The sequence below is a fragment of the Muscardinus avellanarius genome (genome assembly GCF_963383645.1).
Source record: "Muscardinus avellanarius genome assembly, chromosome: 2".
NCBI lineage: Eukaryota > Metazoa > Chordata > Mammalia > Rodentia > Gliridae > Muscardinus > Muscardinus avellanarius.
Window position 1 is genome coordinate 7,404,104 of NC_137787.1, and position 27,010 is coordinate 7,431,113.

At 54.1% G+C, this 27,010-nt stretch overlaps 1 protein-coding gene across 2 annotated transcripts in view; it reads left to right on the forward strand.

Annotated features, from left to right (window-relative positions):
* Nucleotides 1–1,206: 1,206 nt before the first annotated feature.
* The window catches only part of NGEF (neuronal guanine nucleotide exchange factor), a gene marked incomplete at both ends in the record, with an annotated part of 35,817 nt that continues 10,013 nt past the window's right edge, over nt 1,207–27,010 (forward strand). Inside the window, 4 exons of one of the 2 annotated variants that reach the window (XM_080719919.1) lie at nt 1,207–1,313; nt 1,876–2,018; nt 8,446–8,564; nt 17,196–17,266. In XM_080719919.1, the coding sequence (XP_080576045.1) occupies nt 1,207–1,313; nt 1,876–2,018; nt 8,446–8,564; nt 17,196–17,266 (440 nt within the window). Of the gene's footprint in view, nt 1,314–1,875; nt 2,019–8,445; nt 8,742–17,195; nt 17,267–27,010 lie in introns of both variants that reach the window. The other variant, XM_080719920.1, reaches the window with a different exon arrangement.

Below are 27,010 nucleotides of genomic sequence, written 5' to 3' on the forward strand. Positions count from 1 at the left end.
CCCAAGCTTCTCAGTTCCCCTGCCTGCAAAACCCTTCCATCCACCTGCTCCAGACCAGGGTCTGCTCCCCTCCTGCCAGGAGTGTCTGCCTCCTGGAAGGAGGGTGTAAAAGTGAGCCAATGCCCTCCAGGAGCTAGAGGCACAGGCCTGTACTCCCAGTGCTTGGGAGGCTGGACAGGAGGCTCCCAGGCTCCCTCTGTAATTCGAAGAGGGCCTCATCAATTTAACAAGACCTTGTTTCTAAAGTAAATAAAACAAAACAAGCTAGGGGTATAGCTCAAAAGTAGAATGTCCCAGGGTTCAACCCCCAGTACAGATAAACAACCCCCCCCAAAAAAAAGCCAGTGCTTCCTGGGGGGATGGGAGAGGAGGATTCCCCACTTTTCTTTGTCCTCCTAACCCGTCCCCAGGTATCCTTGGGGCCCTGCGTAGGAACTGGGCCTGGCTGCAGACCAAGGCTGCTGTTACCTGGGCGCCCGGCAGGGGGGCCACCTGACTCAAAAAAAGAGCTGGCTGGTGACTTCCCGAGCGGAATCCCACGCCACACCAGGGCAGGTGGCAGGCTGGCCCGCCTCGGGCGTCTCCCTGGGTCCGCGCCCATCTTGCGGGCCTCGGCAGGGCAAACGCTCGCTTCCCCCTCCCCCGGCCCCGCCATCTCTTTCTGGCGGCTTTTGGTGTCCGAGCGGACTGCACTAGCTCGCACGAGGGTGCAGATTCAAGAGTCCTGTCACCAGGAGGGGTCTGGGCAGTTCTTCGGGACACCCTCCTCTCCTCCCCCTGCCCCGACCCCTGCCCCGACCGCCAGGGCCCCTGGGCCGCCGCGTGTGGCTCTCCCGCGGCCGGACCCGCGCGGGCTCCTCCCCGCCCCGGGGGCCTCGGGGGCCGCGTCTGCCTCGAGAGGGCCCGGGAGGCGTCCGCGGGGGTGCAGCGCGGGACCCGCCCCGGCGGCCAGGCGGGCGCACGCGGTCCGGCCCAGACGGCGCGGGCGCCGGGCCGCCGAGGTCCCCGCCCGCCAGCGCCCGGCCCGCGCCCCCGCGCCGCCGCGCCCCCGCTGCCGTTGCCGGGGCAACCGCGGGGCCTCGGGCGCGCGCGCGGGAGCGCGCCACAGCGGCGGCGGCGGCGGCGGCGGCGGCGGCAGCTCGGGCTCCAGCCGCGCGCGGCGACCCCGCTCCCGAGCCCGCGCTCGCCCGGCCGGGCCGCGGCCCCATGGAGCTGCTGGCCGCCGCCTTCAGCGCCGCCTGCGCCGTGGACCACGACAGCTCCGCCTCGGAGAGCGACGCGCGCGAGCCGGCGGCGGGACACCTGCCGGGCAGGTGAGCCCGGGACGGCCCCCGGGCGGCCGTGGGGATGGAGAAGGAGCCGGCGCGGCCGGGCCGTCGGGGGGCCATGGGGATGGCGATGGAGCCCCCGCCCCGCCCCGGCCCCGGGCGGCCATGGGGATGGCGATGGAGCCCCCCGCCCCGGCCCGGCCCCCGGGCGGCCATGGGGATGGCGATGGAGCCCCCGCCCCGGCCCCCCCGGCGGGCGGCCATGGGGATGGCGATGGAGCCCCCGCCCCGGCCCGGCCCCCGGGCGGCCATGGGGATGGCGATGGAGCCCCCGGCCCGGCCCGGCCCCCGGGCGGCCATGGGGATGGCGATGGAGCCGGCGCGCCGGGCCGTCGGGGGGCTCGGGCGCAGGGCTGCGCGGCCGGCCGCCGCGCCAAGTTTCCGAGCCTGCCCCGAGCTCGGGAACGCGAAGGGCGGCGGGCGGCGGGCGTGGGGGGCCGGGTCCGCCCCGACAGCCCGGCCAGGGCGCCCGGCCCGCGCCCCCAGAGCCGGCCGGGTGCGTCGCCGCTTGAAAGTAACCGGCCTCGCCATCCTCCCTCTCTGGTAGCGAGTCGTCCTCCACCCCGGGAAATGGGACCACGCCCGAGGAGTGCCCGGCGCTGGCCGACAGCCCCACCACGCTCACCGAGGCCCTGCAGATGATTCATCCCTTCCCAGCCGACTCCTGGAGAAACCTCATCGAACAGATAGGTGGGTGTCCCTGGCGCGGGCCGCGGGGCTTCATTGGGGAATCGTGGGTGCCAGGTAGATTCTGGGGTCTCCTGGCTTGTGAGATGCTTTTTTTTTTGACACACATGGTTCCGTAGACAGAACTGCCACGTGTTTTACTGCTGCACTGTGGGGCTAATTTTGCAAATGGATTTATGTTCTCCTCCTGGAGAGGTTTACTTATCCCAGCCTTCGCCTGCAGGAGGGTTCTCTGTCCTCTGTCACTTCTGCCAGAAAGACCTGGAGGGGGAGCAGCCCTGCTGGGCTGGGCAGAAGGGAGCCCTCCGGGAGCTCCAGCACGGAGGCCCTGGAAGACCTGGAGCTGAGGGTCCAGAGGTGTGTGGTGACCCCAGGCTGACTGTGACTGCTTTGGAGGGATGCCCTGGGACCGCTGACAAGCCAGGGAAACCTCTCCTGGAACAGGGCCAGGAGGGAATTCACAGGGACTAGCATGCGCGAGGCCCTGCAGAGCTGCGGCAAGTCCCCGGGAGTGTGCAAAGGGGACCGGGAAGGTGTTTAAAAAACTCCAGCCCCTGCACTAGGACATCAGGCTGGTCCTCCCGTGTCACCGGGAGGCACCCGAGAGTGGAAACTCGGTTTCTGTTGATCTGGAACTTGGTACTTAGAAAACATTGTTCAGTCTTGTCAGAGCAGCCAGCAGACTAATGATTGAAATAAAAACTCTAGATTGGGAAAGTGTTCTTGCCTCGATGTATGACCATTGTTCTCCGATCCTGAATGTTCAGATGGAGAGAAAGTGTTCGCAGGGGGCAAGCGAAGCTTTGGAGACCCCACACTGGGACTTTGGGGCGGCCCCCTCTTGGCAGGCGGGGAGCCTTCCAGCCCCACCCTGGGAGGCCGAGGAGGCGGAGCCGCCACGCCTGTCATTAAGCTGCTGATTCGGGGATTTCTGGTGAACCCCTGAGTGTCGGCCTGGGGGGGGTGGCATTGGCTTTTCAGTTTGTTTCCTGGGGGAGTAGAAACAGGCTGATCTGAAACCAAAGTCACTTAGGAGATCCTGGTTTTGAAATAAAGCAACCCTCAGAACCCTTTCGTACTGAGAAAAGCCACCTCTGCCTGGGTATCTCAGGGAACTTTGCCTTCCACCCTCTTGAAAGGGCTCTTCTGTGGCTAAGATCGGCACTGTGGTTAGAAAGGAGGTCTAGCCGGGGGGGTTGGGAAGGGTCCGTTCTTCCCTGGCACAGGGGCTGCTTCCCAAGGGCGCACCTGTGGGGCTGGCTGCAGACCCTTGAGGCTGGAGTCGGGCCCGGTCCTGGTACCTGCCCATCTTGGGCCTCGGTTTCCTCCCGAGGGCGATGTTCTGAGTCTTTTTTCCCCCAGCTCCTGCCCAGATCTGCTGGGGTGGTGGGAACCTCTGGCTCCCAGAGCTCCCTTGCCATCCCAGAGCCTGTGCCCTAGCAGCCCAGCCGCATCCAGCTGCGTGAGATCAGTCTTTGCCAGGTGTCAGAAAAGATGGCACTTTTTGTAGAACACCGTGGAATTAAGGGGAAGGGACGTGGGATGGGCGTTTTGTAGAGGCCTGTGTCGGGTTTCGCAGTGGCTGCCACCGAGGCCAGATGGAATTCTGTCGGCGCTGTGCGGAATCGGTCTACAGCTGTCCCCGGGCAGATCACAGTCCCCCAGCCCCAGCAGTGGCCGTGTGTATGAGAGAGTGTGTATGTACACGCACTGCTCTCTCTAGCACCTGACACGTTGCTGGCACAGAGATGTTGCTCACTAAATAATAAGTAAATTGCTCTTCACGAGTTCCTATTTGAAGAATTCAGGGGAAAACAAGTCTCTTCAGGGAGAAAGATTTTGAATGACCATGCAGGGGCTTCTAGCCAGAGCAGCTAAGCCTCCTCCCGGAAGCACAACCTGCCTGGCACACAGACCATTTTAATTAGGAGATGGGAACTGAGCCTTCCAGTTCTGCATCTATAGAGTACCATCCGCAAGTGTTTACAGGGAAAGGTAGCTTCCATAATAAAGCTGTGCTTACTGAAAGTACAAAATGTCAGACAGGAAAATGTGCCGCGTTAACAATGTGTTGAGTTCAGAAATTTCATCAGATACCAGATAATTTCTCAGGTAAATCCACTCTGTGTGGTAGTCTGAATTAGACTGTATGCTATCTGATTTTAAGGCAAATAAATATAAAAGGTTATCACAACTGTTTACGTGTCAGGTAAGGCTTTGCATTCATAAAGACTCCAAGAAAACTGGAATTTCAATTCATATTCTAAATACATATCTCAAGAAAAAGTATGAAGCTGTTTTTTTTTTTTTTTTTTTTTCAGTACCGAGGAGTGAACCCAGGGGCATTCTATCTCCAAGATAAACCCCAGCCCTATTTTTTTTTTTTTTTTTTTTTGGTGGTACTGGGGTTCCTGGAAACCCATTTACCTCCGCCCAGCCCTATATTTTGTTCTTTCTTTCTTTATTTATTTTTTATTTTTTATTATTTATTTTTTGGTGGTACTGGGGTTCCTAGAAGCCCTTCTACTTCCAGGCTATACTCCCAGACCTATTTTATACTTTTTTATATTTAAAAACAGGGTCTCTTAGGCCAGTGCGGCTGGCTTCGAACCTATGCAATCCTCCTGTCTCTGCCTCCCAAGCGTGGGGATTACAAGCGTGCGCCACCACGCCCGGCTTATTCTTTATTTTGAAACAGGGTTTTACTAAGTACCACAGGGGCTCAATAAGTAGCTGAGGCTGGCCTCGATCCTACTATCCTGCCTCAGCCTCCCAAGTACTGGGATTACAAGTGTGCACCACCACATCTGGCAAAGTATGAAGTTTTAAATTTTTTCTAAAATTATTTGTATTGAGAAGCTTTGTCTGCAAATAACAGAATGTCTATCAAAGTGTGATCTTAAACAATGAAGGTGGTTCATAAGAGGGAAGAAATTCCAATCCAGCATGATGGAACTGGCCTGAGATCCCTGTACTTGGGAGGCTGAGGCAGAAGGATCACATGTTCAAGGCCAGCCTCAGCAATCTAGTAAGACCCTCAGCAATGTAGCAAGACCCTGTTTCACAATAAACAGGGCTGGGAGTATAGCGTGAATGTAAAATGATCCTGAGTTTAACCCTCTTCATACAAAAAAGGGGAGGGGAGTTACAGAGTTGATTCATTCACTGATACAATCATCCATCCTTTTTGTCCTGTTCCATCTTTATTTGTGCCCTGTTACAGAATGAGTGCCATGGCTCCAGCCATCACATCCTCAAGTAGTGGGCAGTTGGTCTTTAAGTGTCTGTTGAGGAAAGTCACCTTTTGAGAAACCCTTAGAAGATGTCCCTTTACCTACACTCTTCCTCTCTCAATCTCTCTCTTCTTGGCTAGAGTCTTAATCTATTCCTGCTGCTATAACAAAATGCCTTAGACTGGATGTCTTAGTTTTCTGTTCCTATAACAAAATACCCGAGGTGGGGTATTTCATATAGAAAGGTTTATTGAGTTTGCAGTCTGGAGGCTACAAGCAGCATCTGCATCTGCTCAGCTCTGTTGAAGGGGTTCTGCTTACATCATGGTGCAGCTGGCTCGCTGCTTTTACAACAGCCTAACCTGAAATAGGGATGGTTCTCATGGAGCCCCTGACATTATGGCCTTCCACGAGGCCACTCCCTGTGTCGCCACACTGGGGACTCAGCCTCCAGCTCACGACCTCCGAGGGGACAAGCCTTATCCAGACTGTAGCCCTGGAAACTCAGGAACAACAAAAATTGACTGTAAGCTGGGCATGGTGGCACACACTTGTAATCCCAGCATTCAGGAGGCTGAGGCAGAAGGATTGTGGTTCAAGGACAGCCTCAGCTACTTAGCGAGACCCTATTTAGTGAACTTAGTGAGACCCTATTTCAAAATAAAGAGGGCCGGGCATGGTGGCACATGCTTGTAATCCCCGCGCTTGGGAGGTGGAGACAGGAGAATCGCACAGGTTCAAAGCCAGTCTTGCTGGCTTGAGAGACTCTGTTTCCAAATAAAAATATTAAAAAATAGGTGTCTGGGAGTGTAACCCAGAGGTAGAAGGGTTTCCAGGAACCCCAGTACCACAGAAAGAAAGAAAGGGGGGAAGGAAGGAAGGAAGGAAGGAAGGAAGGAAGGAAGGAAGGAGAGAAAGCTGGGGTATAGCTCAGAGGTTGAATGCCCCTGGGTTCTATCCCCAGTACCGCCAGACAGTTCCAGCCCCCAAAGGCCCCACCTCTTAATCTTATCACACTGGGGGTTAGGTTCCAGCATATGAACTCAGGCAGGGCACCAGTGTGGTGACCCCCACCCAGGCGGAGCACTGAGTGGGTGGGTGCCCCGCCCCGCCCATCCCCTGAGAAGCCAGGATGGGAAGGGCCGAGAGGCAGCCAGCGCGGTGGCCACCGTGTGATTTCAGAAACACTATTTTCAACCCACTGCCCACAGTGCTGGTATTCTTGTCTCCTCTCCACACGTGCAGCACAGTGGGACGTTCCGGAGAGTTATTTACCCGTGACTTGCCGGCTGTAGCGGGCACAAGATGTGGTTCTGAGCCTTCAGAAGCATAAATTGGACACCCCGGTGAAGCTCGGAATTGTGTTTTCAAAGGGTGTTTGACAGACGTCTGCGGGCTGCTAGGTGGAGGCACGGCTGAGCGTTGACCTGTGGGACCCTGGGAACGCAGTGTCTGCCTCTCGGGATGGTAACTCGCTTGGCGGCCACAGCTGTCGGATCTTACACTCACCATCAAACTGGCTTACGTGGTGACGCTAGTCTGCGCTTGTGAATTTTCACTGAGTTGCACTTAGCCTAGGCTTGGATTTTTTTTGTTGTTGTCATCTGTTGGTTAAATTAACTGCATGCCCAAGTCTGCTGGGCTGTACCAGCCGAGGACAGAGGGTCTTGACTGTTGGCAGCCAGGGGCAGCCTCACCTCCCCTGGCATGGATCTTTATAATCTAGAGTTATGGAGCATTAGAAGCCAACAAATTCAATCCACAGGACAGACCTGTGGTATAATTTATGCAGCCACAGTGGGGATTTCAGAGGATTTCAGAGGCCGTCTCTCTCTCTCTCTCTCTCTCTCTCTCTCTCTCTCTCTCTCTCTCTCTCTCTCTCTCTCTCTCTCTCTCTCTCTCTTTCCTCCTCTCCTGCTCTTTAGACATAGCTGACAGTCATAAAGAAGAAGTGGAGCTCACGTGTGTGCTGTGTGGAAAAGCGAGTGTTTTGCCAGTGGTACATTATATCCACGTTGGAACTTCCCTGGGCGAATCCTCGGTGGTTGTGTGGTTGTGGTCCTAGGGACTGAACCCAGCGGCATTCTTCCTCTGAGCACAGCTGCAGTCCTGTTTTATTTTTTACTTTGAAACAGGACCTCACTAAGTTGCTGAGGCTGGCTGCAAACCTGCGGTGCCCCTCTCAGCCTCCCAAGTACTGGGAATACAGGCGTGCCCCACCATGCCTGACTGAGTCATCTGTTTTACAGAGGGACAAATCCAGGGGCCCTGGCTGCTCTCCCAAGCTCCAAACCAGTATGTCCAGCTGCCCGACTGGGCCTCTCTTTCCAGACGGGTTACCTGGATATTACGACCCGGATGCCAGGACCTTGCATTTCACTTAAGCCTCCTGGCCACTCTGGGAACCACTGCAGTCCCTTTCCTACCAGTGTGTGGGTCCCCCTAAAGTACAGGCCAGATGTGTTTGCCTGGGGTCTCCTAGGCCTTTCCCAGGCACTCAGCCAGAGTCCTGCCTCTGTGGCACAGCTGGCGAGACCCTTAGGGCCGAGTCCTTCCCCCGTGGCCACCCTTCCCTGCCCAGCCATGCTGCCTGTGTGGAGGGACAGTCCCTCTGCCCATGGCCAGAACGTCCCAAATGGGGTTTCTGTGGAGGTGCTGCTTGTGCAGGTCCACCAGAACCCCCAGGTCCCCTTTGACACTTGGAACTCATCTGTTTTAAATGCGAGCCGTAGGGAAGGTCGGTCTGCAACCAAGTGCAGAAGGAAGTGTCCCCAGGAACCTTAGCAACGAGATGCTCGTTTTCCCTCAAGATGGAAACTTGCGAATGAACACTCGGGTTTTAATTTTGAAGCACACAGAGCTGCAGAAAGGAACCTGTTGGGAAACCAAGATGCAGCCGATGTTGCCGCCGACTCCGCAGGCCGGTTACTAACACGCTAGGTTCTCGGGTCTGTGTGGGGGAGCACGTTGGTTGGGTGACTGGATTTTGAGTCTCTTCAGGGACTTTTCCTACTTGTTGGAACATACACACGTGCTAGCCCCCGGAACGAGGACGGCGGCGGTGTGCCCCGCGGGACCGCCGTGGAGCCTGGCTTTGTCAGCAGCGGGCCCGCCCTTGCTGAGAACATGAGGTCCTGACCCAGCATGCCCCTCACCTAAAGACTTTGCCTTTCCTATCACAACTGTTTTTATTCCAGGGCTCCTGTATCAGGAATACCGAGATAAATCGACCCTCCAAGAAATCGAAACCAGGAGGCAACAGGATGCAGAAATACAGGACAATGAGGAAGGGTCCCCGGCCCCGGAGGACGCTCCCGAGGAGGAGGAGGAGGAGGAGGAGGAGCTGGCCAGCCCGCCAGAGAGGAAAGCCCTGCCCCAGATCTGCCTGCTCAGCAACCCCCACTCCAGGTTCAACCTCTGGCAGGACCTTCCAGAGATCCGGAGCAGCGGCATTCTGGAGATCCTGCAGCCGGAGGAGGTCAGGCTGCAGGAGGTAAGGCCAGGGGCTTTCTCCAGAATGGCAGAGGGGTTCGTCCTCACTGGCAGGGTTCATCTATGTAGAACACCGGGAAAGGGTTACCTTCTAGGACAGCTCATCCTGGACATGGGGGTCAAAGCACCGCTGTCCTGGGAGGCAAGATGGAGTGATTCCATCACACACGGCAGCAGGCCTGTGCTGAGTGTGCTGTGGCTCTGAGGTTGCTCCAGGTGCCTGTGGGTGACGGCAGTCTGCCCTGTGTGCTGTGGCTCTGAGGTTGCTCCAGGTGCCTGTGGGTGACGGCAGTCTGCCCTGTCTTTCCACGAATGGTCTCATCCCACAACTTCATTGTGAGACCGTATGAACTTTGTATGCGCAGGGACTCTGAACAAAATCCCCCCCACCGCACCCCCTCCTGAGACGGTGCAGAGATCTGGGCCTGTGTGTCTGGCCCCATCGTTTGATGGTGCAGGTGGACTCCAGCAGGCAGAGGCAGTCGTGGGCTATTTATTTTATTTTATTGTGGTACTGGGGGTGGAACCCAGGGGCTTTCTACCTCTAGGCTATACTCCCAGACCTATTTTATATTTTTATTTGGAAACAGGGTCTCACTAAGTTACTGAGACCCTTACTAATTAGCTGAGGCTGGCTTCGAGCCTGAACGATCCTCCCGTCTCCGCCTCCCAAGCGCTGGGATTACAAAGCGTGCGCCACCACGCCCGGCTAAGATTGTGGTTTCGAGAGCCGAGAGCGTGGTCAATAGTAAAGAGACAGCGCAGAGAAATTGTGACTGTATGTGTGTGTTTGTTTTGTGGCTTTTATGGGGCTGGAACTCATGCTAGGCCGGCGCTCTACCACTGAGCCACACGTCTAGCCAGCCCTTTAGGCGTGAAAATTTTAAAGTGGGTTCAGAAGAAACAAAGGAAGAGAGTGGGCATGTCAAGCACTTGGTTGAACCAGCCCCGGGGCCCTGGCCCTGCCCCTGGCTGCCCGCCGCCTGGCCTGCGTCCGGGGTGGGAGAGGCACCAGGGAACTGCCCGTCCTCACTCCTCCTGTGCAGATCCCACAGAGACATTTGCTCTTGGTATTTACCTAAGAAGCAAAACTGCCCAGATATTTTGGAGGCTGCGGCAGGAGGATTGCTTGAGTCTGGGAGTTTCAGGCAGCAGAGTGAGACCCATCTCTTAAAAAATAGAAAAAACTAAAAAGCAAACACAGTGGATTGCATAACTGCCGAGGACCGGCTGAGAAGAGCTGTTGAGCTGGAGCATCTGACTCGGACAACGGGTGTGTGGATAGAGTTGGTGCTAAGGAAGGGAAGACACGTTTGAACTCTGACACCTCTCCGGACTCGGGCGTGGTGATTTGTAAATGGCTACATCAAGAGTTTGTTCATTTTGTGGAACTTCTGATGTGAAACTTAGAGGTAAATCCTAGAATGCAGAACTTTAAAAACATATTAAAGCCGGGCGTGGTGGTGCACACTTGCAATCTCTCTTTTTTTTATTTTTTTGGTGGTACTGGGGTTCCTGGAAGCCCTTCTACCTCCGGGCTACACTCCCAGACCTATTTTTACATTTTTATTTGGAAACAGGGTCTCCTAAGCCAGCGCACGCGGCTGGCTTCGAACCCACGCGATCCTTCTGTCTTTGCCTCCCAAGCGCGGGGATTACAAGCATGCCCACCACGCCCGGCACACTTTTGCAATCTCTGCGCTTAGGAGGCTGAGACGGGAGGAGCGCACGGGTTCGAAGCCAGCCTCAGCTACTTAGTGAGGCTCTCAGCAACTTAGTGAGACCCTGTTTCCAAATAAAGTATAAAATAGGTCTGGGAGTATAGCCCAGAGGTAGAAAAGCCCCTGGGTTCCACCCTTAGTACCACCACCACCACCAAAAAAAAAAAAAAAAATATATTAAAAGCTTTTTACAACCTAAAGCTAAAAGCAAAAAAAGAAGGGCCTTGTAATATGTGATATACTTCGTAGGAAAGAGAAGACAACAGCAGAGAAGAACAGACAGCAAATAGCTCCAAATAAGGTGGCCGAGTTAACTCGTGAACACGGCTGACCGCTACAACAATAAATGTAAATTGCTAAAACTCTTCCATTGAGGACAGAGATTCTACCAGGGATTACACGGCTAAACCACTGCATTATCAGAGGGTAGAATTACAGGGGGAAATTAACATAGTGAGTAAAAAGTCTTTTGTACTGGTAAAGGCGTCCTTTACAGTGATGAAGGTGTCACTTTGTTTTAAAGTGTTTTTTAATTGCCTCAGCAACTTCCTGATACATTCTCGTTATTTTAGAAAACGCATAAGAGGCCAGCACAGCCAGGCCCTTCCTCTGACCATAGGTTCTCACGGGAGGACCAGAGTCTCCGGGTTTGCCTTTTGTGATGAAGTGCAGCCTCAAGGCGGCATCTCCTTGGGACCCGTGAGGATGCTCAAGTGCACGGTCCCTCCACGATGCTGCCCCGGCGTGTAGCTCTTGTTTTCAGCTCCGCCCTGCTTAGCAGCAGTTCGGTCTGGTTTATAGCAACTTGCATTTCCTGCACCCTACAGAGCTTGCAGCTTCGTTTTTTATAAGATCAGTCCCCTTTGCACTGATTATTAATTGGTTTTTAGTATTAAGTAATAGAATTGTGTCACAGGTACAACTAGCTGGAATAAGTTGAAGGCAGAGCTTGAGAGACTGTAGGCGGGGAGGAGCCACGCTGGCCGTCTGCCCAGATCCGGAGCAGGTGGGTGAGCTCCGTGTGCAGACGGCCTCCTGCTCGTGTGAGGCCGCAGACGGAGTTCAGGGGCCTGGCAGCGGAGTTGCTGGCCAAAAATGCAGTGCCGTTCGCTGGGCGTGGCGGCGCACACTTGTCATCCCCGTGCTAAGGAGGTGGAGACAGGAGGGTCACGCAGGTTCGAAGCCAGCCTTGCTGGCTTAAGAGACCCTGTTTCCAAATCAAAACACACACACACACACACACACACACACACACACACACACGTGTGTGTGTGTGTATGTACATATTAGGTCTGGGAGTGTAGTCCAGAGATAGAAGGGTTTCCAGGAACCCCAGTACCACCAAAAAAGAAAAAAAAATACAGTACAGTTCAATGGTGGTGGAGCCTGCAAAACTGCCATTCAAAAGGCAGTACACAGCAAGCGTGCTGGCTGGGCCTGTAACCCCAGTACTTGAGTTAGAACTGCATTTCATGTGCCAGGCATGGTGGCTCACCCTTGTAATCCCAGTACTTGGGAGGCTGAAACAGGAGGATCTCAGGTTCATCACCAGCCTCAGCAACTGAGTGAGGCCCTCCGCAACTTCGTAAAACCCTGTTTCAAAATAAAAGGAAAAGAAAGTAGGGCTGGGGTGTAGCTCAGATGTAGAATGCTCCTGAGTTCAATCCCCAGCACTACAAAAAAAAAAAAAAAAAAAGAAAAGAAAAGAAAAAAAAAGAAAGAAAAAGAAAAGCACGCTTGTAATCCCAGCATTTGGGAGACTGAGCCCGGAGGATCACGGTTCACAGACAGCTTCAGCTACTTAGTGAGGCCCTCTGCAACTCAGTGAGACCCGATTTCAAAATAAAGAATCAAAAATAGGGCAGGGCGTGTAGCTCAGAGGTGAATGCCCCTAGGTTCCATCCCCAGACCCGCAGAAAGAAAGGAAGGAAGGAAGGAAGGAAGGAAGGAAGGAAGGAAGGAAGACATTTCCAATGCGGCATAAAATAAACGCATATTCGAAAGTGGCTCAGCAAGTCGAATTTTATCTTTTGCAAAAAGGGATCCTGCCATCGGGAAAGTCAGGCAGGCAAGAACCACCCGGTGAACGCTGGGTGTTTTATTTTCAGCGTGGGGCTGCTGTGCTGTGCGGCTTCTAGTGCTAGCATGGTCTTCCCGTGTTTACACCATCGGTGGCGGGATGCTGAGGGAGGGGCCGGCACTCACACTCTCCAGGAAATGCCGTCTCTACAAAATATATAAGGTTACACAACGGCAGTTCTAGAAAATGGAGTGTAAATAAAGCTATTCCTTCGATAGAAAAGATCTAATTATAATCTCACACTTGGCAGGCTAAGACAGGAGGCTAGCAGGTCGGAAAGCCAGCCTTTGCTACTTAGCAAGACCCTGTTTCAAAATTTAAAAAAATAGAGCTGAGAATGTAACTTATAGGTAGAATGCCTCTGAGTTTAACCCTCAGACTCTTGTCTCCTCCCCAAAAATAAGTCAGTACAGACCACACGACCCTAACCCAAACATTTGAAACCAGAAAAGCTCCAAAATATACACCATAAAACTTTGTTTCATGAGTAAAGTTAGTAAAAAGTACTTTATTTGTTTTTGTTTTTTTTTAATTTTTTATTGTTGCTCTGTATTCATAGATCATAGTGGGATACAAAAAAACTTTTGTAGACAGACATGCACACATCGCCCAGTCAGCCCCCACCCGAACCCCACCCCATTCTCTCCCCATCCCTCCCTCCCATGCTTGGCTTAGTGGTTGACATCTAGTATTATAGCAATTTATCCAAAATTAAAAATGATAATCTCACATAACAGTTTCATTTGTCTGATACCAAGCTTTTGATAACTTAAAGATGACATTTCAATATTTCTTTTTGCTTTCTTTCTTACCAGAGAATATTTTTTTTCTTTTTTTTTTTAGGTGAAACTATCATATATTTATATATTTATTTTTCAGAAAAAATCTATTCTAATATGGAATATGGACTCTAGATACCCAAAATAAAAAGTACTTTAAATAAAATTACCCGTAGCCCGTGAATACAAAGAGTTAATGGAATGCAAACGAACTCCATGCTTAGACCTGGATCCTGTTCCCAAAGTACCTCATTATGTGTGTGTGCAAAGATCCCAAATTCCTCCCCTGCCTGCCCAAGTTGCAGCCGCTGCTGGCCCAAGCGTCTTGTCAGGGGGAGATTTCACCCTCTCTCAGCCGTCGCCGTCTCTCCCTCGCTCCTCCGTCATCCGCTTTGTCTTCTCCCCCTGTGTCCATGTCGGCCAAGCACCCTGCCCTGCTCTGGCCTGCCGTCCTCGCGCTCGCAGCTCAGCAGCTCTGTGTTCACTTGCTCCTTCCATTTCTTTATCATCACTCGGCTGCTCTGGTCTGGGTCTGGCTCTCTAGGCTCTCTAGTGAGTTTTTTCCCACCAGTACTGGGGATGGAACCCAGGGGCATTCTACCTCTGAGCTACACCCCAGCCCTATTTTTTTTTTTTTTTTTTGGTGGTACTGGGGTTCCTGGAAGCCCTTCTACCTCCAGGCTACACTCCCAGACCTATTTTTACATTTTTATTTGGAAACAGGGTCTCCTAAGCCAGCGCGCGCGGCTGGCTTCAAACCTGCGTGACTCTCCTGTCTCTGCCTCCCAAGCGCGGGGATTACAGGCGTGCACCACAATGCCCGGCTCCCAGCCCTATTTTTTATTCTTTATTTTCAAACAGGGTCTCACTGAGTTGCAAAGGGCCTCACTAAGTAGCTGAGGCTGTCCTCAGACCACGGTCCTCCTGTCTCAGCCTCCCCAATGCTGGGATTACAAGCGTGCACTACCACACCCTGCTTCTATTGGGTTGTGTTGATTTTCTGACTTATTTGCAGTTGTTTCACAATCTAGATATTAATCTTTTTTATATATTTTCAAACGTTTTCTCCTACAGTAGGTATAGGGGAAATGATAGACGTTACCCAAGAGCCATCTAGGTGCTGATTCTCAGTTCCACTACTTCTTGGCTGTGTGACCTTGGGCAAGCCGTGCAGTGCCTCTGTGCCTCGGTCACCTTCTGTATAAGTAGAGGTGATGTAGCCCGTTTTCTGTTGCTATCATTGTACCTGAGGCCGGGCGACTTGTGAAGAGAAGAGGTTTCTTTAGCTCGTAGCTGTGGAGGCGGGAAGCAAGGTCAGGTGGCCGCACCTCGGGTGTCTGGGAAGCGAGGAGTCCACCTCTTGTGAATGACAGCCAGGCAGGACTGCGGGAGGGCCACCCACCCACTCCCGAGCTCACCCCGGGACGCGGACACCCCAAAGCCACCTCCGCGCAGCTGTGGGGACCAGAGGAGCGGCGACGGCGAGCCTGGGCCCAGTCCTGACCCGGCCAACTCACCTGCTCACTCTGTTGCTGTCCTCTGTCTTCATCAAAAGCTTGTTTTGCTAATTCTTTTTTTAGAAAATCTACCCATCTTTTATTTAAGCCTGGTCTTCTGACGTTGTTTCAGGATCAGGGAGGCCGAGCTCAAGAGGTCCTGGGTGGGGACTGGCGCCTAGAGTCAGGCAGGATCTACCAGAAACGAGGGCCGGGGCTCCCAGCCCGCCACGCTCTGCTGCGGGAGAGTCTGGAGACACGGGCGCAGAGATCACAGCTCTGCAGCAGGAGCAGATTTTATTCTGGAATAAAACCTGAAAAGAGGCAACTGACTGGGGGAGCGCCGGAGCCCACTTCCTCACAGAGTTGGGGCTTTATTTTTTTTTCCATACTGAGGATAGAACCCAGGGGCATTCTGCCTCCAAGCTACACCTCAGCCCTATTTTTTATTCTTTATTTTGAAACAAGATCTACTAAGCTGCAGAGGGCCTCACTAAGTAGCTGAGGCTGGTCGCGAGCCTGAGATCCTCCCGTCCCAGCCTCCCAAATACTGGAATTGCAAGCGTGCGCCCCCACGCCCGGCGGACTTGGGGCTTTTGATGGGGCGTTAGGACAGGGAGAGCAAAGCAGTCGTGTATTTCTCCCATCGGTGGGCTCGACACCGGGCCAGAACAGCTCAACTTGTGGGGCTGGGGGCGGGGGCTGATCAGAGGCGGTTTCTTACTTTACTGCTCTTCCTGGATTCCCTTGATCTCAGGATTCTCTAGCCAGGCCTCACAGTCAGACCTCACAGTGCCCGCGCACGGGACACACGGACCCGTGCAAGGACAGCTAGGTCGATGGGACGAATCCACGCTGCACCCTGTCTGCAGCTGTGCTGTCCGCCCCGGGCCACTGGCCGGAGGTGGCCGAGCACACCACCGAAAAATGGCGGATCTCAAGCCACGAAGGAGGGCTCCTTACGTAGCTACTGAAGTTGCACAGACCATAATCTCTTGCTGCAATGCAGCTAGACAAATTAAAAAATCGCTACTATCGCAACATCAAATCAGGCATGTTTCTGTGGAGCTGGGAGAATAAATTTTACAATAACAGACTACTTCAGTGTGATGGGAGGCGCGGGGCTAAATTTCAAATCCTGCGGAATGCTCAGAGAAGACCCCCCACCCCAGCACCCTCCTGAGGAGAGAAGCGGCGACAGAAACCCAAGAGGAGGCTGCAGAAGCCCTGAGAGACTTTCTAGGAAATCACAAGCTACCAAAAACTGACCCCAAACAAACATTTTAGCCAGGCACGGTGGAGTTTTCCTGTCTCCAGCTGCTCACGGGGCTGAGGCAGGAGGATCGCTCGGGCCCAGGACTTCCAGACCAACATAGTGAGACCTCGCCCCAGCTCTTAGTTAATTTAATTTTAGTTAATTAAATTAGTTGGTTTGAAACTTAATTAATTAAAAAATTTAAAGAAAGATGTTAAAAGCAGGAAAATGTATCAAAAACCTGGCAGGTAAGCGATGTTCAGGTGCAGGATGACCCGTCTCAGCAGCGCACGTCCCACAGTGATGGGCAGGTCCTGCGGCTGTGCCTCCGTGGTCACCAGCCGCCTGGGAACGTCGCTCATTCAACCACGGATCTGAATGTTCAGTTCAGCTCATTCTACACTAGCGTCCATGTAGCTAGCCACGTGGTGCTAGAACAGAGGTCGGCAAACTTTTTTAAAGGGCCAGAATTTGCAGGCGGCGGTGTCTCTGTCAGACCATTCCACTCGCTGTTACAGTGTGACGCAGCCATGGACAGCGGGGAAAGGGATGAATGCGGCTGTGTTCCAGGAAAACCCTTCTTCCACCGCAGGTGGCCAGCTCGTGGGCCGCAGTTTGCTGACCCCTGGTCGAGAGCATGGAAAAGAGGGAGAGACACAGGTTACTTGAAGCTGTACAATAGTGATAACCAAATCTGAAAATGACAGCACATATACATACAAATATCTTAAAATCCACAATCACAGTTGACATATAGGGAGATTACATACAGAGAAAGACCACGTATGTAGAGAGAGAGAGAAGGCATATACATGTATGTATAAATAGAGACGACATATCTATGAAAATTAACTCAAGTGGATTGTAGGTCTAAATTTTAATGCAAAACCTTTAGGAGAAAATCTGCGTAACCTGAGGTTAGGCAAAAAGTTATCAGCTGGGACGCCACACAGATGACACGTAAAGAATAAATGATGGGCGGCTGAGATGGTTGCAGGTTCAAGGCCAGCCTCGGCAACCCAGCAAACCCTATTTCAAAATCAAACATTTTTTTAAAAGGTCTGGGGGAGTAGCTTGGAGGTTAAATGCCCCTGGCTTCAATCTCCGGGGGGCGGGGGGGGGAGGAGGAGGAGGAGGAGGAGGAGGAGGAGGAGGAGGGAATGAGTGTAAATGAGACCACTCTAACTGAAGCTGTGTGGTCACATTCAGTGGTAGATAGCTCAGATCTACAGCCTCTTGTGTGTCTTGCTCGGAGCTTTTAGAATTGACCCCTTATGTTTATTTTAAAGACCTTAATGCGAGCTTTCAGTTTTGTTTTTTTTTTTGTTTTTTTTTTTTTGGTACTGGGGTTCCTGGAAGCCCTTCTACCTCGGGGCTACACTCCCAGACCTATTTTTACATTTTTATTTGGAAACAGGGTCTCCTAAACCAGCGCATGCGCGGCTGGCTTCGAACCTGTACGATCCTCCTGCCTCTGCCTCCCAAACGCGGGGATTACAAGCGTGCGCCACCACGCCCGGCGAGCTTTCAGTTTTGATTGTGGACACAGCACTTGAAAGCATCCAGGCTCATGTTCCCCATCAGTGACTTGTGTATGGCGCCTTCTGTGGCTGCACGTGATGAAGCCAGAGGCAGCCGGGCAGCTCGCGGCCGGGGCGCGGCCAGGTCCTCAGCTCTTCAGCCCGAGGCGGCAGGTCCGGGTGGAGCCTGTTCACGTCCACGTGATGCCCACGAGGATGGTCTTTTGTTAGGCCGGAGTCTTCACCGTGGAAGAATTAGGAATTAGGAAGAAAATAGTATGCCTCCCTCCTTTGAGAGGTGAAGCCAGCTGGCTGCGACGGGAAGGCTGCCGTGCAGGACTGTCTGTGTTCAGCTTCTGTTTTCTAACTAGTCTGAAGCTTAGTTCCCGCTCTCCTCTGAGGCTTTTTGGTCACCAAGAACACGACAGTTTGGAAAGTAACTGAAGTATCTTCAGATGAAAAGCTCAGGGAGGAGGAAGTGTGGAAGGGGTAGATGTTCCGAGGCGGGGGCTTTTCCAGGAAGCAGTGGGAAGGGACGCAACACAGATTGTCCCGAAAGGACATCGAGGGTGGGCTGCCACCCCCAGGGGCAGCTCTTCACAGGGCCTCCCCGTGCCTCTGACGTATGAAGGGCAAGGGAGGCACGGTGGGCTGACTCCATCTTCTCCACGACCCTCTCTGTGCAGGTCCAAGATGACCCGGCCTGGTGCCCTGGCCTTGGCGGCAGGCATGCAGAACCGGAAGGGTGAGCGGGGAGGGACGTTTTGAGTATCTCCAGGGGGACAGGGACACACAGGTACCAGCTGGGGCGGCCTGCCAGCTGGTGCTGGGTGGTGGCTGCAAGGCCCCGGCATGCCGAAACAGGACCGGGCCTGGTCCTGCTGGGGGATGAGAAGGGAGGGGACCCAGTGTCACCTGCACAGTCTGCTCAGCCGCTGAAATCACTTGCATTTTGTTTCTCAAAGTGTCTTCACAACCTGGAACTTAAAGGTATTCCTCTCCCACACACGCAAAAAAAAGTAAACTTTTAGAGGGAAATTACTCAAGATTTTTTTTTCTTTTTTCTTTTTTCTTTTGCGGTACTGAGGATGGAACCCAGGGGCATTCTACTTCCAGGCTATACCCCCAGCCCTATTTTTTATTCTTTATTTTGAAACAAGGTCTCACTGAGTTGCAAAAGGCCTCACTAAGTAGTAGCTGAGGCTGTCCACGAACCACGATCCTCCTGTCTCAGCCTCCCAAGTGGTGGGATTGCAAGTGTCTGCTACCATGCCCCTTAATATGATGAACTTTTATTTAAAAAAAAAAAAAAAAAACTTAAGCCGGGCATAGTGGCACACACTTGTAATCCCAGCATTTGAGAGGCTGATTCTGGAGGGTTGCGGTTTGCGGACAGCCTCAGCTACTTAGGCCCTCTGCAACTTAGTGAGACCCTTTTTCAGAATAAAGAATAAAAAATAGGGCGGGGGGTGTAGCTCGGAGGTCAAATGCCCCTGGGTTCTATCTCCAGACCTGCAAAAAACAAACCAAAAAAAAAAAAAAAAAAAAAAAAAGAATAAAAAAACTTAAACTGGCCAGATACAGTGGTGTAGACACCTGTAGTTTCTGTACTTGGGAGGCTGAGACAGGCTAATCACAGATTGGATTGGAGGACAGCCTCAGCAACTTAGTAAGACCCTCAACAGCCTAGTGCGACCGTTTCAAAATAAAAAGGGCACACACAACTTCACTTGTGGTTTTATGTAATTTGCTCATTGGTCACATATTTCTCTCCTTAGGATAAACCCTAATAATTGAGCAAATGAGTCCTAAGCTAGGAAGGGGCAGAGAAGTTCTGGCCCTGCTCTGATGGTGGGGCATGGCCATCACTAAAGCACCAGGTGTCTCATGGGCTGCTTAGAAAGCAAGGACCAATAACCCTTCAACAGAGCAGCCAAGGAGCACTTTCATTTTTAAATTAATCTTTCGGATAAATAATTTATGCATCTGATATAAAGTTCAAAAGGAGCTAAAGTATCTGCAGTTGAAAGGAAGTCCCTCCCGCCCCAGGCCCGGCGTGCCAGCCCCCTCCTCAGACGCGCGTCTTGTTGTGTGTGTACATATGTGCACATTCACACTTGATGCGCAGGTGTTAAGCTTCTGTGTACACTGTTCTGAGCCTTGCTTTTCCCTCCACTTAGCAAAGCATTTGCCGTGTCTCCATATCAGCCCGATTTTTGCAGCTTTCTGGGGCTCCCTTATTTACATGTTCCATAAAGTAAGCATTAGGTGTATGGAAATTCACCCAGTGCTCTTCAAAAGACATTTAGAATTAGAAATGTCATGTGTCAAGGACATTCGCTGCAGCATTATTGATTTATTTAATGGTACTGGGGGTGAAACCCAGGGGCTTTTCAACCTCGGGGCTATACTCCCAGACCCTTTTTATACTTTTGGAAACAGGGTCTCACTAAGTTGCTGAGAGCCTCACTAAGTAGCTGAGGCTGGCTTCGAACCTGTGCGCTCCTCCTGTCTCTGCCTCCCAAGCGCTGGGATTCCAAGCGTGCGCCACCACGCCCGGCTCTGCTGCATTATTTTAGATCCTAAAAGACTGAGCATGCTCACAGCGGAATGCTGCAGGGATAGAGCAGTTAAGTGAAGTGCTGGGTTACAGGTTAAACTGCTTTTAAGTGTCGTGACCTCTAGCCCAGCACCATTGGGGTGCATTACCCAGCAATTTTATCTTCACTCATCTGCTAGGTGAAAAATGATAGCTTGTTATTGGTTGCAATTGGTTGCAGTCTGCACTTTTCTTGCTATGAGTGAGGCTATATGTAATTTTTATTGTGCCCATTTTAGTGTGTGAATGTTTGCAGATTATTTTGTTGACCAAGTCATCTTTCAAAAACCTAACGATTGGGCCCTCTGGCAGGAGAGCCTCCTGAGGCTTGGGTTTGGATTGCTGTGTAGTGGGGGACTGCGGGCCCCCAGCTCCTGCACCCTAGGGCTGCGTTTAAAGCATGACCCCATCCCACGGCAGCTCCGGAGGTAGTTAACCCCTTCACGTGGGGCAGGCGAGCCTTGGCACGCGTCCGGGACCCTGGCCAGGGCGCCTTTGCGGTTCCTGCTGCGCTCTCTGGCGCCGCCCTGCTGGCGGTCTCCTGAAGTCACTACAGCCTCTGCCCCAGGAGTGGAGGCTCGGGCTCCGGGCGCCAGCTTCCCATGGTACTAGCTTTGAGGGGTTTCTGCCTAATCAGAGGGCGTTCTCAAGGCACTCTGTGTACCTTGGGCCTGCGCCAGCTTTAAGAAGGGACAGCTCTGCCGCCTTCATGACAAAGCAAGAAGGGAGTTTGGCAGGGCAGAGTCCACCCCGGCAGCAGCTGCTGGCAGGAAAAGGTCTCTGGGGGCCGGAGGCAGTGGTGCCACCGGGCACCTTCTTCTGCCCCTGCCCTTCCCCTGCTGGCATGGCGGCCCCAGCCCTGGGTCTGTGTGTGCAGAGGGTCAGCACCTTGAGCTAAGGCCAGTCCCCCAGGCTGAGGTCACTGCCATAACCACCACCAGCACCCTGGGACACAGAGCCTGGACAGTGGGTCAGTGGCCGCGTCAGTGGGCAGCGTCCCGCCGCCTCTACGGCTCGAGGAGAGACCCAGACCCTCGGCATCCTGGCTCTGAGGGCTCTGTGTCCTCGCCTTCATCCGGGCCAAAGCACCAACATCTGCCCCAAGTGCCTGTGCTGGAAACCGGTCCCCAGCGCAGCCACGCGGAGAGCTGGGACACTGAAGAGGCGACGAGGCCGTGCAGGCAGGGCCCGCAGAGAGGACTGAGGCCGTTCCAGGGGAGTGGGCTCATCGTGGTGGGAGTGGGTCCCTGAGAGGAGCCGGTGCCCCCTTCCCTCTCCGCACACAGGCCGCGCTCACAGGTGCCAGCCCGCGCTTGAGGCTTCCCGGAGCTGTGGGAACCGAATCCCTGCTCTTGGTCATCTACGTGGGCCCGGCCGTTGGTTTAGTAGCAGCAAATGCAGAGACAGGTCGGGCTGGGCATGTGCCTCACGCCCTAGGCTCAGGGCAGCAAGTGTAAGGGACAGACGCCCTTGCTGAGGCTCGGGACCCCAGCCCAGCCCTGCGCACTGTGTTCGGCCCCGATGTGGACATCTGCTTAAAAGACAGGTTGTTGGGGGCCTGGGAATCTGCACCGTTCCTGACACCTGTGGGACCCTGGAGGACCACACTGAAAAATGCCAGCCTCCTCCTTTTGGCCTGGCTGACGCTTAGGACATCTCTGACTCTGCTTCCTCCAGGACGAGGATGAAGAACGGGGTTCCTGGGGCGGGTGGGAGATCAGGCGGTACCTTAGCGCTGCTGCGGGCTGAACAGTAGCTGTTTGTTTTCTTAGTTTGGGAGGCTGGAGGCCCAGCAGGGTTGGTCTTTGGGACCTCAGCTGTGGATCTGGGCACCTTGGGTCTGTAACCTGTGGGGAGATACCGGCTGCCTGAGGCCCGTGAGGGGAGCAGATGGAACTCAGCCCAGGCCCCTCAGATGGGCCACTGTCTGAGAAGAACTGGCCCTGAGGGATGGGGGGTCCTGGGACCCTGGGGGTAGGCTGCTTTTGTTCTCTGGCTGTGCAGAGGGGAAGAGTCAGCCAAACACTGGGTGGCTCAGTCTATGGTCCAGCTCTTCTTCCAAGCCCTACAGAGGTTTAGGGTGAGTCAGGACTCACAGACAGCCAAGACAGAAGTCACCTGTTACGGCCAAGGTCAGGGAAGCCAAATCTCCCATCCTAGGCCCGGGAGAGCCCCAGGACCAGGCAGGGAAGTGGCTGAGATGGAGGCGACTGCCCAGAGGGGAGCAGCAGCCACGGGAGGGTGGAGATGGGCAAGTGACACACAGGCCGCGCTGCGGACCGGAGGCGCGGGTCACGCCCTCCAGTGAGGCGCTGGTGTGCACCCTCCTGCCGGCGGGTTCTGGTTCCGGGGCATTTTCTGACACTCCTGCTTCCTTTCCTCCATCTCCCTCTGCTGACAGATCAGAAGTTTTCTGTTTCTTTTTCCTTCTCTCCCTCCTTCCCCCCTCCTTTCCTCCTATTTTGTTATTGTTTTTATACTAGGGATTGAATCCAGGGACATTTTACAAACTTTGAGCTACATCCCCAGCCTTTATTTATTTTTTGAACAAGATCTTGTTAAATTGCTGCGGCTGGCCTCGAACCCGCTGACCACCCCTCTCAGCCTCCCAAGTACTGGGTCTGCCGGCGTGCACCACCGCGCCTGGCTGCCTCTGTTTCTTAAACACGTTATGTAATCAGGGTGGTCCCGGTGGACGTTGCTCGGGCGCCTGGCCAGTCTAAGGCCACCGGGCACCCTTGCCCCCGCCAGCACTGTGCTGTGCTGCATTTGGGGTCCCACCAACCCAGCCTCAGTCCTGCTCCCCCTCCCTGGTGGCAGCTTGGTTCTGAGGGCGCCAGTGGTGTCCAGCAGGGCGCAGAGCTGGCGGGCCTCTCTCCCACTGGGGGAGACCTGGCTCTACGAGGCCCTCCACTGCTGCTGTCCCTCTGTGGGTGCCAGACTCCTGAGAACGGGCTTTCGTCACCCTTTGAGCTCAGTCCCAATGTCGCCTCCTAGGACGGGCCCCTTGTCGCTCTGGCAGAGCCCAGACACCAGTCAGGCCAATTCCCGCTGCTTCGCGTGTCTGCCTCACAAGTTTGGAAACTGAGGCTGGTAGGATTGAGCGGTTGTCACTGTGGCAGCAAAGCTGGTCAGCTGCCCCCCGCCAAGGCCTCCCCGCTGCCCAGCTGCCCACAGTGGACGCCAGCCGTGTCTCAGCCTAACGAGGGCCAGGCCACCTGGACTCATACACACACACACACACACACACACACACACACACACACGAAACGTCCAGGAGTGACTGGATTTTACTCTTCACCGGGAATCCAGGGCGAGGACAGGCTCAGTCATAGCCGTGGTGGAAAAACACAGGCGCGTCACGGGATAATTGGCAGATATCAGATGGTCGTCAACAGCTGAGCACGCCACTCGGGGCCCCAGCTGTGATTCATGAATTTGGGTCAGTCTAACTGAGCATTCCCTGAGGGAGACGATTCCCGGCAGCGAGGGCTCACAGAGCAGCCACCCCCGGGACGCACCATGCCGCCCGGCTGGACTCGGCTGCGGGAGCTGCGGGCTTGAATAGGAGGGACCCGTGACCCGTACTCACCCCAGTAGCGCGCCACGCTCACCCCACCCCCCACTCCCACCTTTCCGCTGCTCCTTGGCCTCTCAGGGCCTGGTCTCACCCCCCCAGGATGTGAGCCACGAAGGCAGGGACAGTGCCCTGTCCTCACTGGGCTGGGCACTCAGCCCAACACATGCAGCAGCGGGTGTCGCAAGTGTCTGTGGCTCCGGTGGAGGGATGAGTGAGGAGGGGCAGCCGGGCCAGGTCTGGTTGGCTCCTGACGGCCATGCCTGAGGAGGGGGGGGCATACGACTGCGTCTGTGTGGCAAAGAATGTGACGTTCGAGGCCAGCTCGCAGATGACTAACCAACTCTAAATGGATGAGGGGTGAGCGGGGCAAGCAGCCCCCCAGCGCCGGTCCCCGTGGACAGGCCAAAGCCTGCTGCGTGCGGCTGCGAAGGGCAGGCCCAGCTGCCCGCCACCCCGTCCCCCACGACACCAGGGCCAAGATGCCGCTGGCCGGGGACTGGGCGGAACCGGGCCAGTGTGGCGCATGTGTGTGTAACAGGAGTGTCTCTGACAGGTATCCTGCAGGGTGGCAAGTACGATAGACACACTGTGGTTTGGGCAGGGCCGGTGTCCCACCTCCCCCCCCCCCGTTTTTCTTCAGTACTTGGGATGGAGCCCAGGAGCATTCTACCTCCGAGCTACACCCCCAGCCCTATTTTTTAGTCTCTTTAGTTTTGAAACAGGGTCTCACTGAGTTGCAAAGGGCCTTACTAAGTAGGTGAGGCTGTCCTCAAACCGCGATCCTCCCATCTCAGCCTCCCAAATACTGGGATTACAAGCATGCGCAACGACGCCGGGCCCACCCCCATATCTTGATGCCCATCTGCATCCGTTTTGCTAGTTGTATGTGCTTGGAGCTCGGGAATGGCGAGGGCTTGACACTTTCTTGAGAAAATTAAATTGAGCAGGAGGAGAGGGAGACTCTGGCAGCATCCATAGCAGAGAAGCTTCCAGAATCTTCTCACACAGCATGGTGTCATCTGTGCCAGTTGGGCCCACCCGAGGTCAGTGCTGGACTACAGTCCCGCCGCTGGGAGCCCGGGCCATGTGCTTCGCGTGGCTGTTGTTTTAGTAACCAGGCAGTGGGGTCATGAGGACAGGCGTGAGGGGCCCCGGGCTCCTGTCGGCCTCTCAGCCCTCCTGACCCTGGTCAGGGGCCACCTGGTGGCCAGGGCCGACTGGAGCTCTGTCCCCGCACCCGCCTGCCGCTGAAGCAGGACATTCTCAACTTGCAAATCTGCCCCTCCCCTTAACGGTCCTGCAGGCTGCTGCGTGGCTGGGGGTGGCGGGTCCTGTGATTGCAACACGGTAACCACGGCTTTGTGCAGCCCGGTGTGCGGATCAGGCCTGGCCAGGGAGAGCCCTGGGGTGCATGCGTGGAGACGGTACCTCACCTCTGCACCCGCTTCCTTCAAATGAAAAGGGGCGTCTGCACCTCCTGGGGGGACCTTGAAGATTACATGAGACAGCATACGAAGCCCCTCCCTCCCCCCCTCCCTTCCCGACCTGGGAGCTGCAGCTGGCAGGGCTGGGGGGGCGGAGCCCCACGATCCCCTGCCCCGCCCTCCCTGTGGCTGCCTTAGCAAATTCCCACACACTGGGTGGCATGGGTGTAGCTCAGGTGTGGTGGCGCACGCTTGTAATCCCCGCGCTTGGGAGGCTGAGACAGGAGGATCGCACAGGTTCGAAGCCAGCCTCAGCTACTGAGTGAGGCTCTCGGCAACTCAGTGAGACCCTGTTTCCAAATAAAGTATAAAATAGGTCTGGGAGTATATAGAGCCTGGAGGTAGAAAAGCCCCTGGGTTCCACCCCCAGTACCACACACACACACACACACACACACACACACACACACACACAAGATCCTCAATTCCATTGCATGCACAAAGACCCTTTTTCCAAACAAGGTCACTCGTGCGGGTTCTGAGAGCTGGGACATGGGCCTAGCTTTCCTGGGGGCTGCAGTTCTCCCCATTACCCTTCCCTCCAGGGCCCTGCACACCCGGGACAGGAAGGCTGGGACATCCCAGCGGGTCCCAGGGGGCGGAAGCAGGGAGGAAGGAGGCCAGGGCTGCCGCCGCTGGCAGAAGGACCGCAGGCGCCATGGCTGCAGTTTTGCTGCTCGTAGCTTTTGTAAGCTGGAAATAACCGTGGTATAGAGTCAAGGCACCTCAGAAAAGCTTGTTGGATTATGGATGTCTTCTTTTTTAAAATGAAAATTGCCTTGTTGATGTTTTATTACATTATAAATTCAAATCTTGAAAAAAATATAGGCTTTTTTTTTTGTACTGGGGATTAACCCCCAGAGGCATTCTAACCTCCTAGCTACACTCCCAGCCCTATTTTTATTTTTATTTTGAAATAGGACCTCACTGGGTTGGAGTCTCACTGCTTGCTGAGGCTGTCCTCGAACCTATTATCCTCCTGTCTTAGCCTCCCAAGTACTGGGATCACAAGAGTGTGCTACCATGCCTGCCTTTTTAGCTTTTTTTTTTTAAAAAAAAGGGGTTCTTTTTTTTTTTGTCTTTTTTTTTTTTAATGGGGATCGAACCCAGAGCACCAACACCTGCAAAGCAGGCGCTTTGCCACTGAGCTACATCCTGGCCCCTTCCCTTGATAGGCTCAATCTTCATATTTCAGACAACTTGAAAGGTAAAATGAAAAGAGTAAAAGTCACTCCCAGACTCCACCCTGACGATGCCCGAGTCCACATCATGGCCTGTTTCCTTCCGGAGGGTTTTCTTAGCATGCAGAAATGGGGATCTCAGCCAGGTGCACACCTGTAATCACAGTCCTTGGGAGGCTGAGACAGAAGGATCACAGGTTGAAGGCCAGCCTCGGCAACTTAATGAGAACCTGTTTCAAAATAAAAGTATAGGGCCAGGCGTGATGGTGCACACTTGAAATCCCAGCATTCGGGAGGATCGCGGTTCGCGGACAGCCTCAGCTACTTAGCGAGGCCCCCTGCAACTTAGTGAGACCCTGTTTCAAAATAAAGAATAAAAAATAGGGCAGGGGTGTAGCTTGGAGGTCAAATGCCCCTGGGTTTCATCCCCAGACCCTCAAAAAAAAAAAAAAAAAAAAAGAAAGAATAAGAATTAGGGCTGAGGGTGTAAGGGTGTGTAGCTCAGAGGTAGAATGTCCCTGGGCTCCATCCCCAGTACTGCAGAAAGAAAGAAAGAAAGAAAGAAAGAAAGAAAG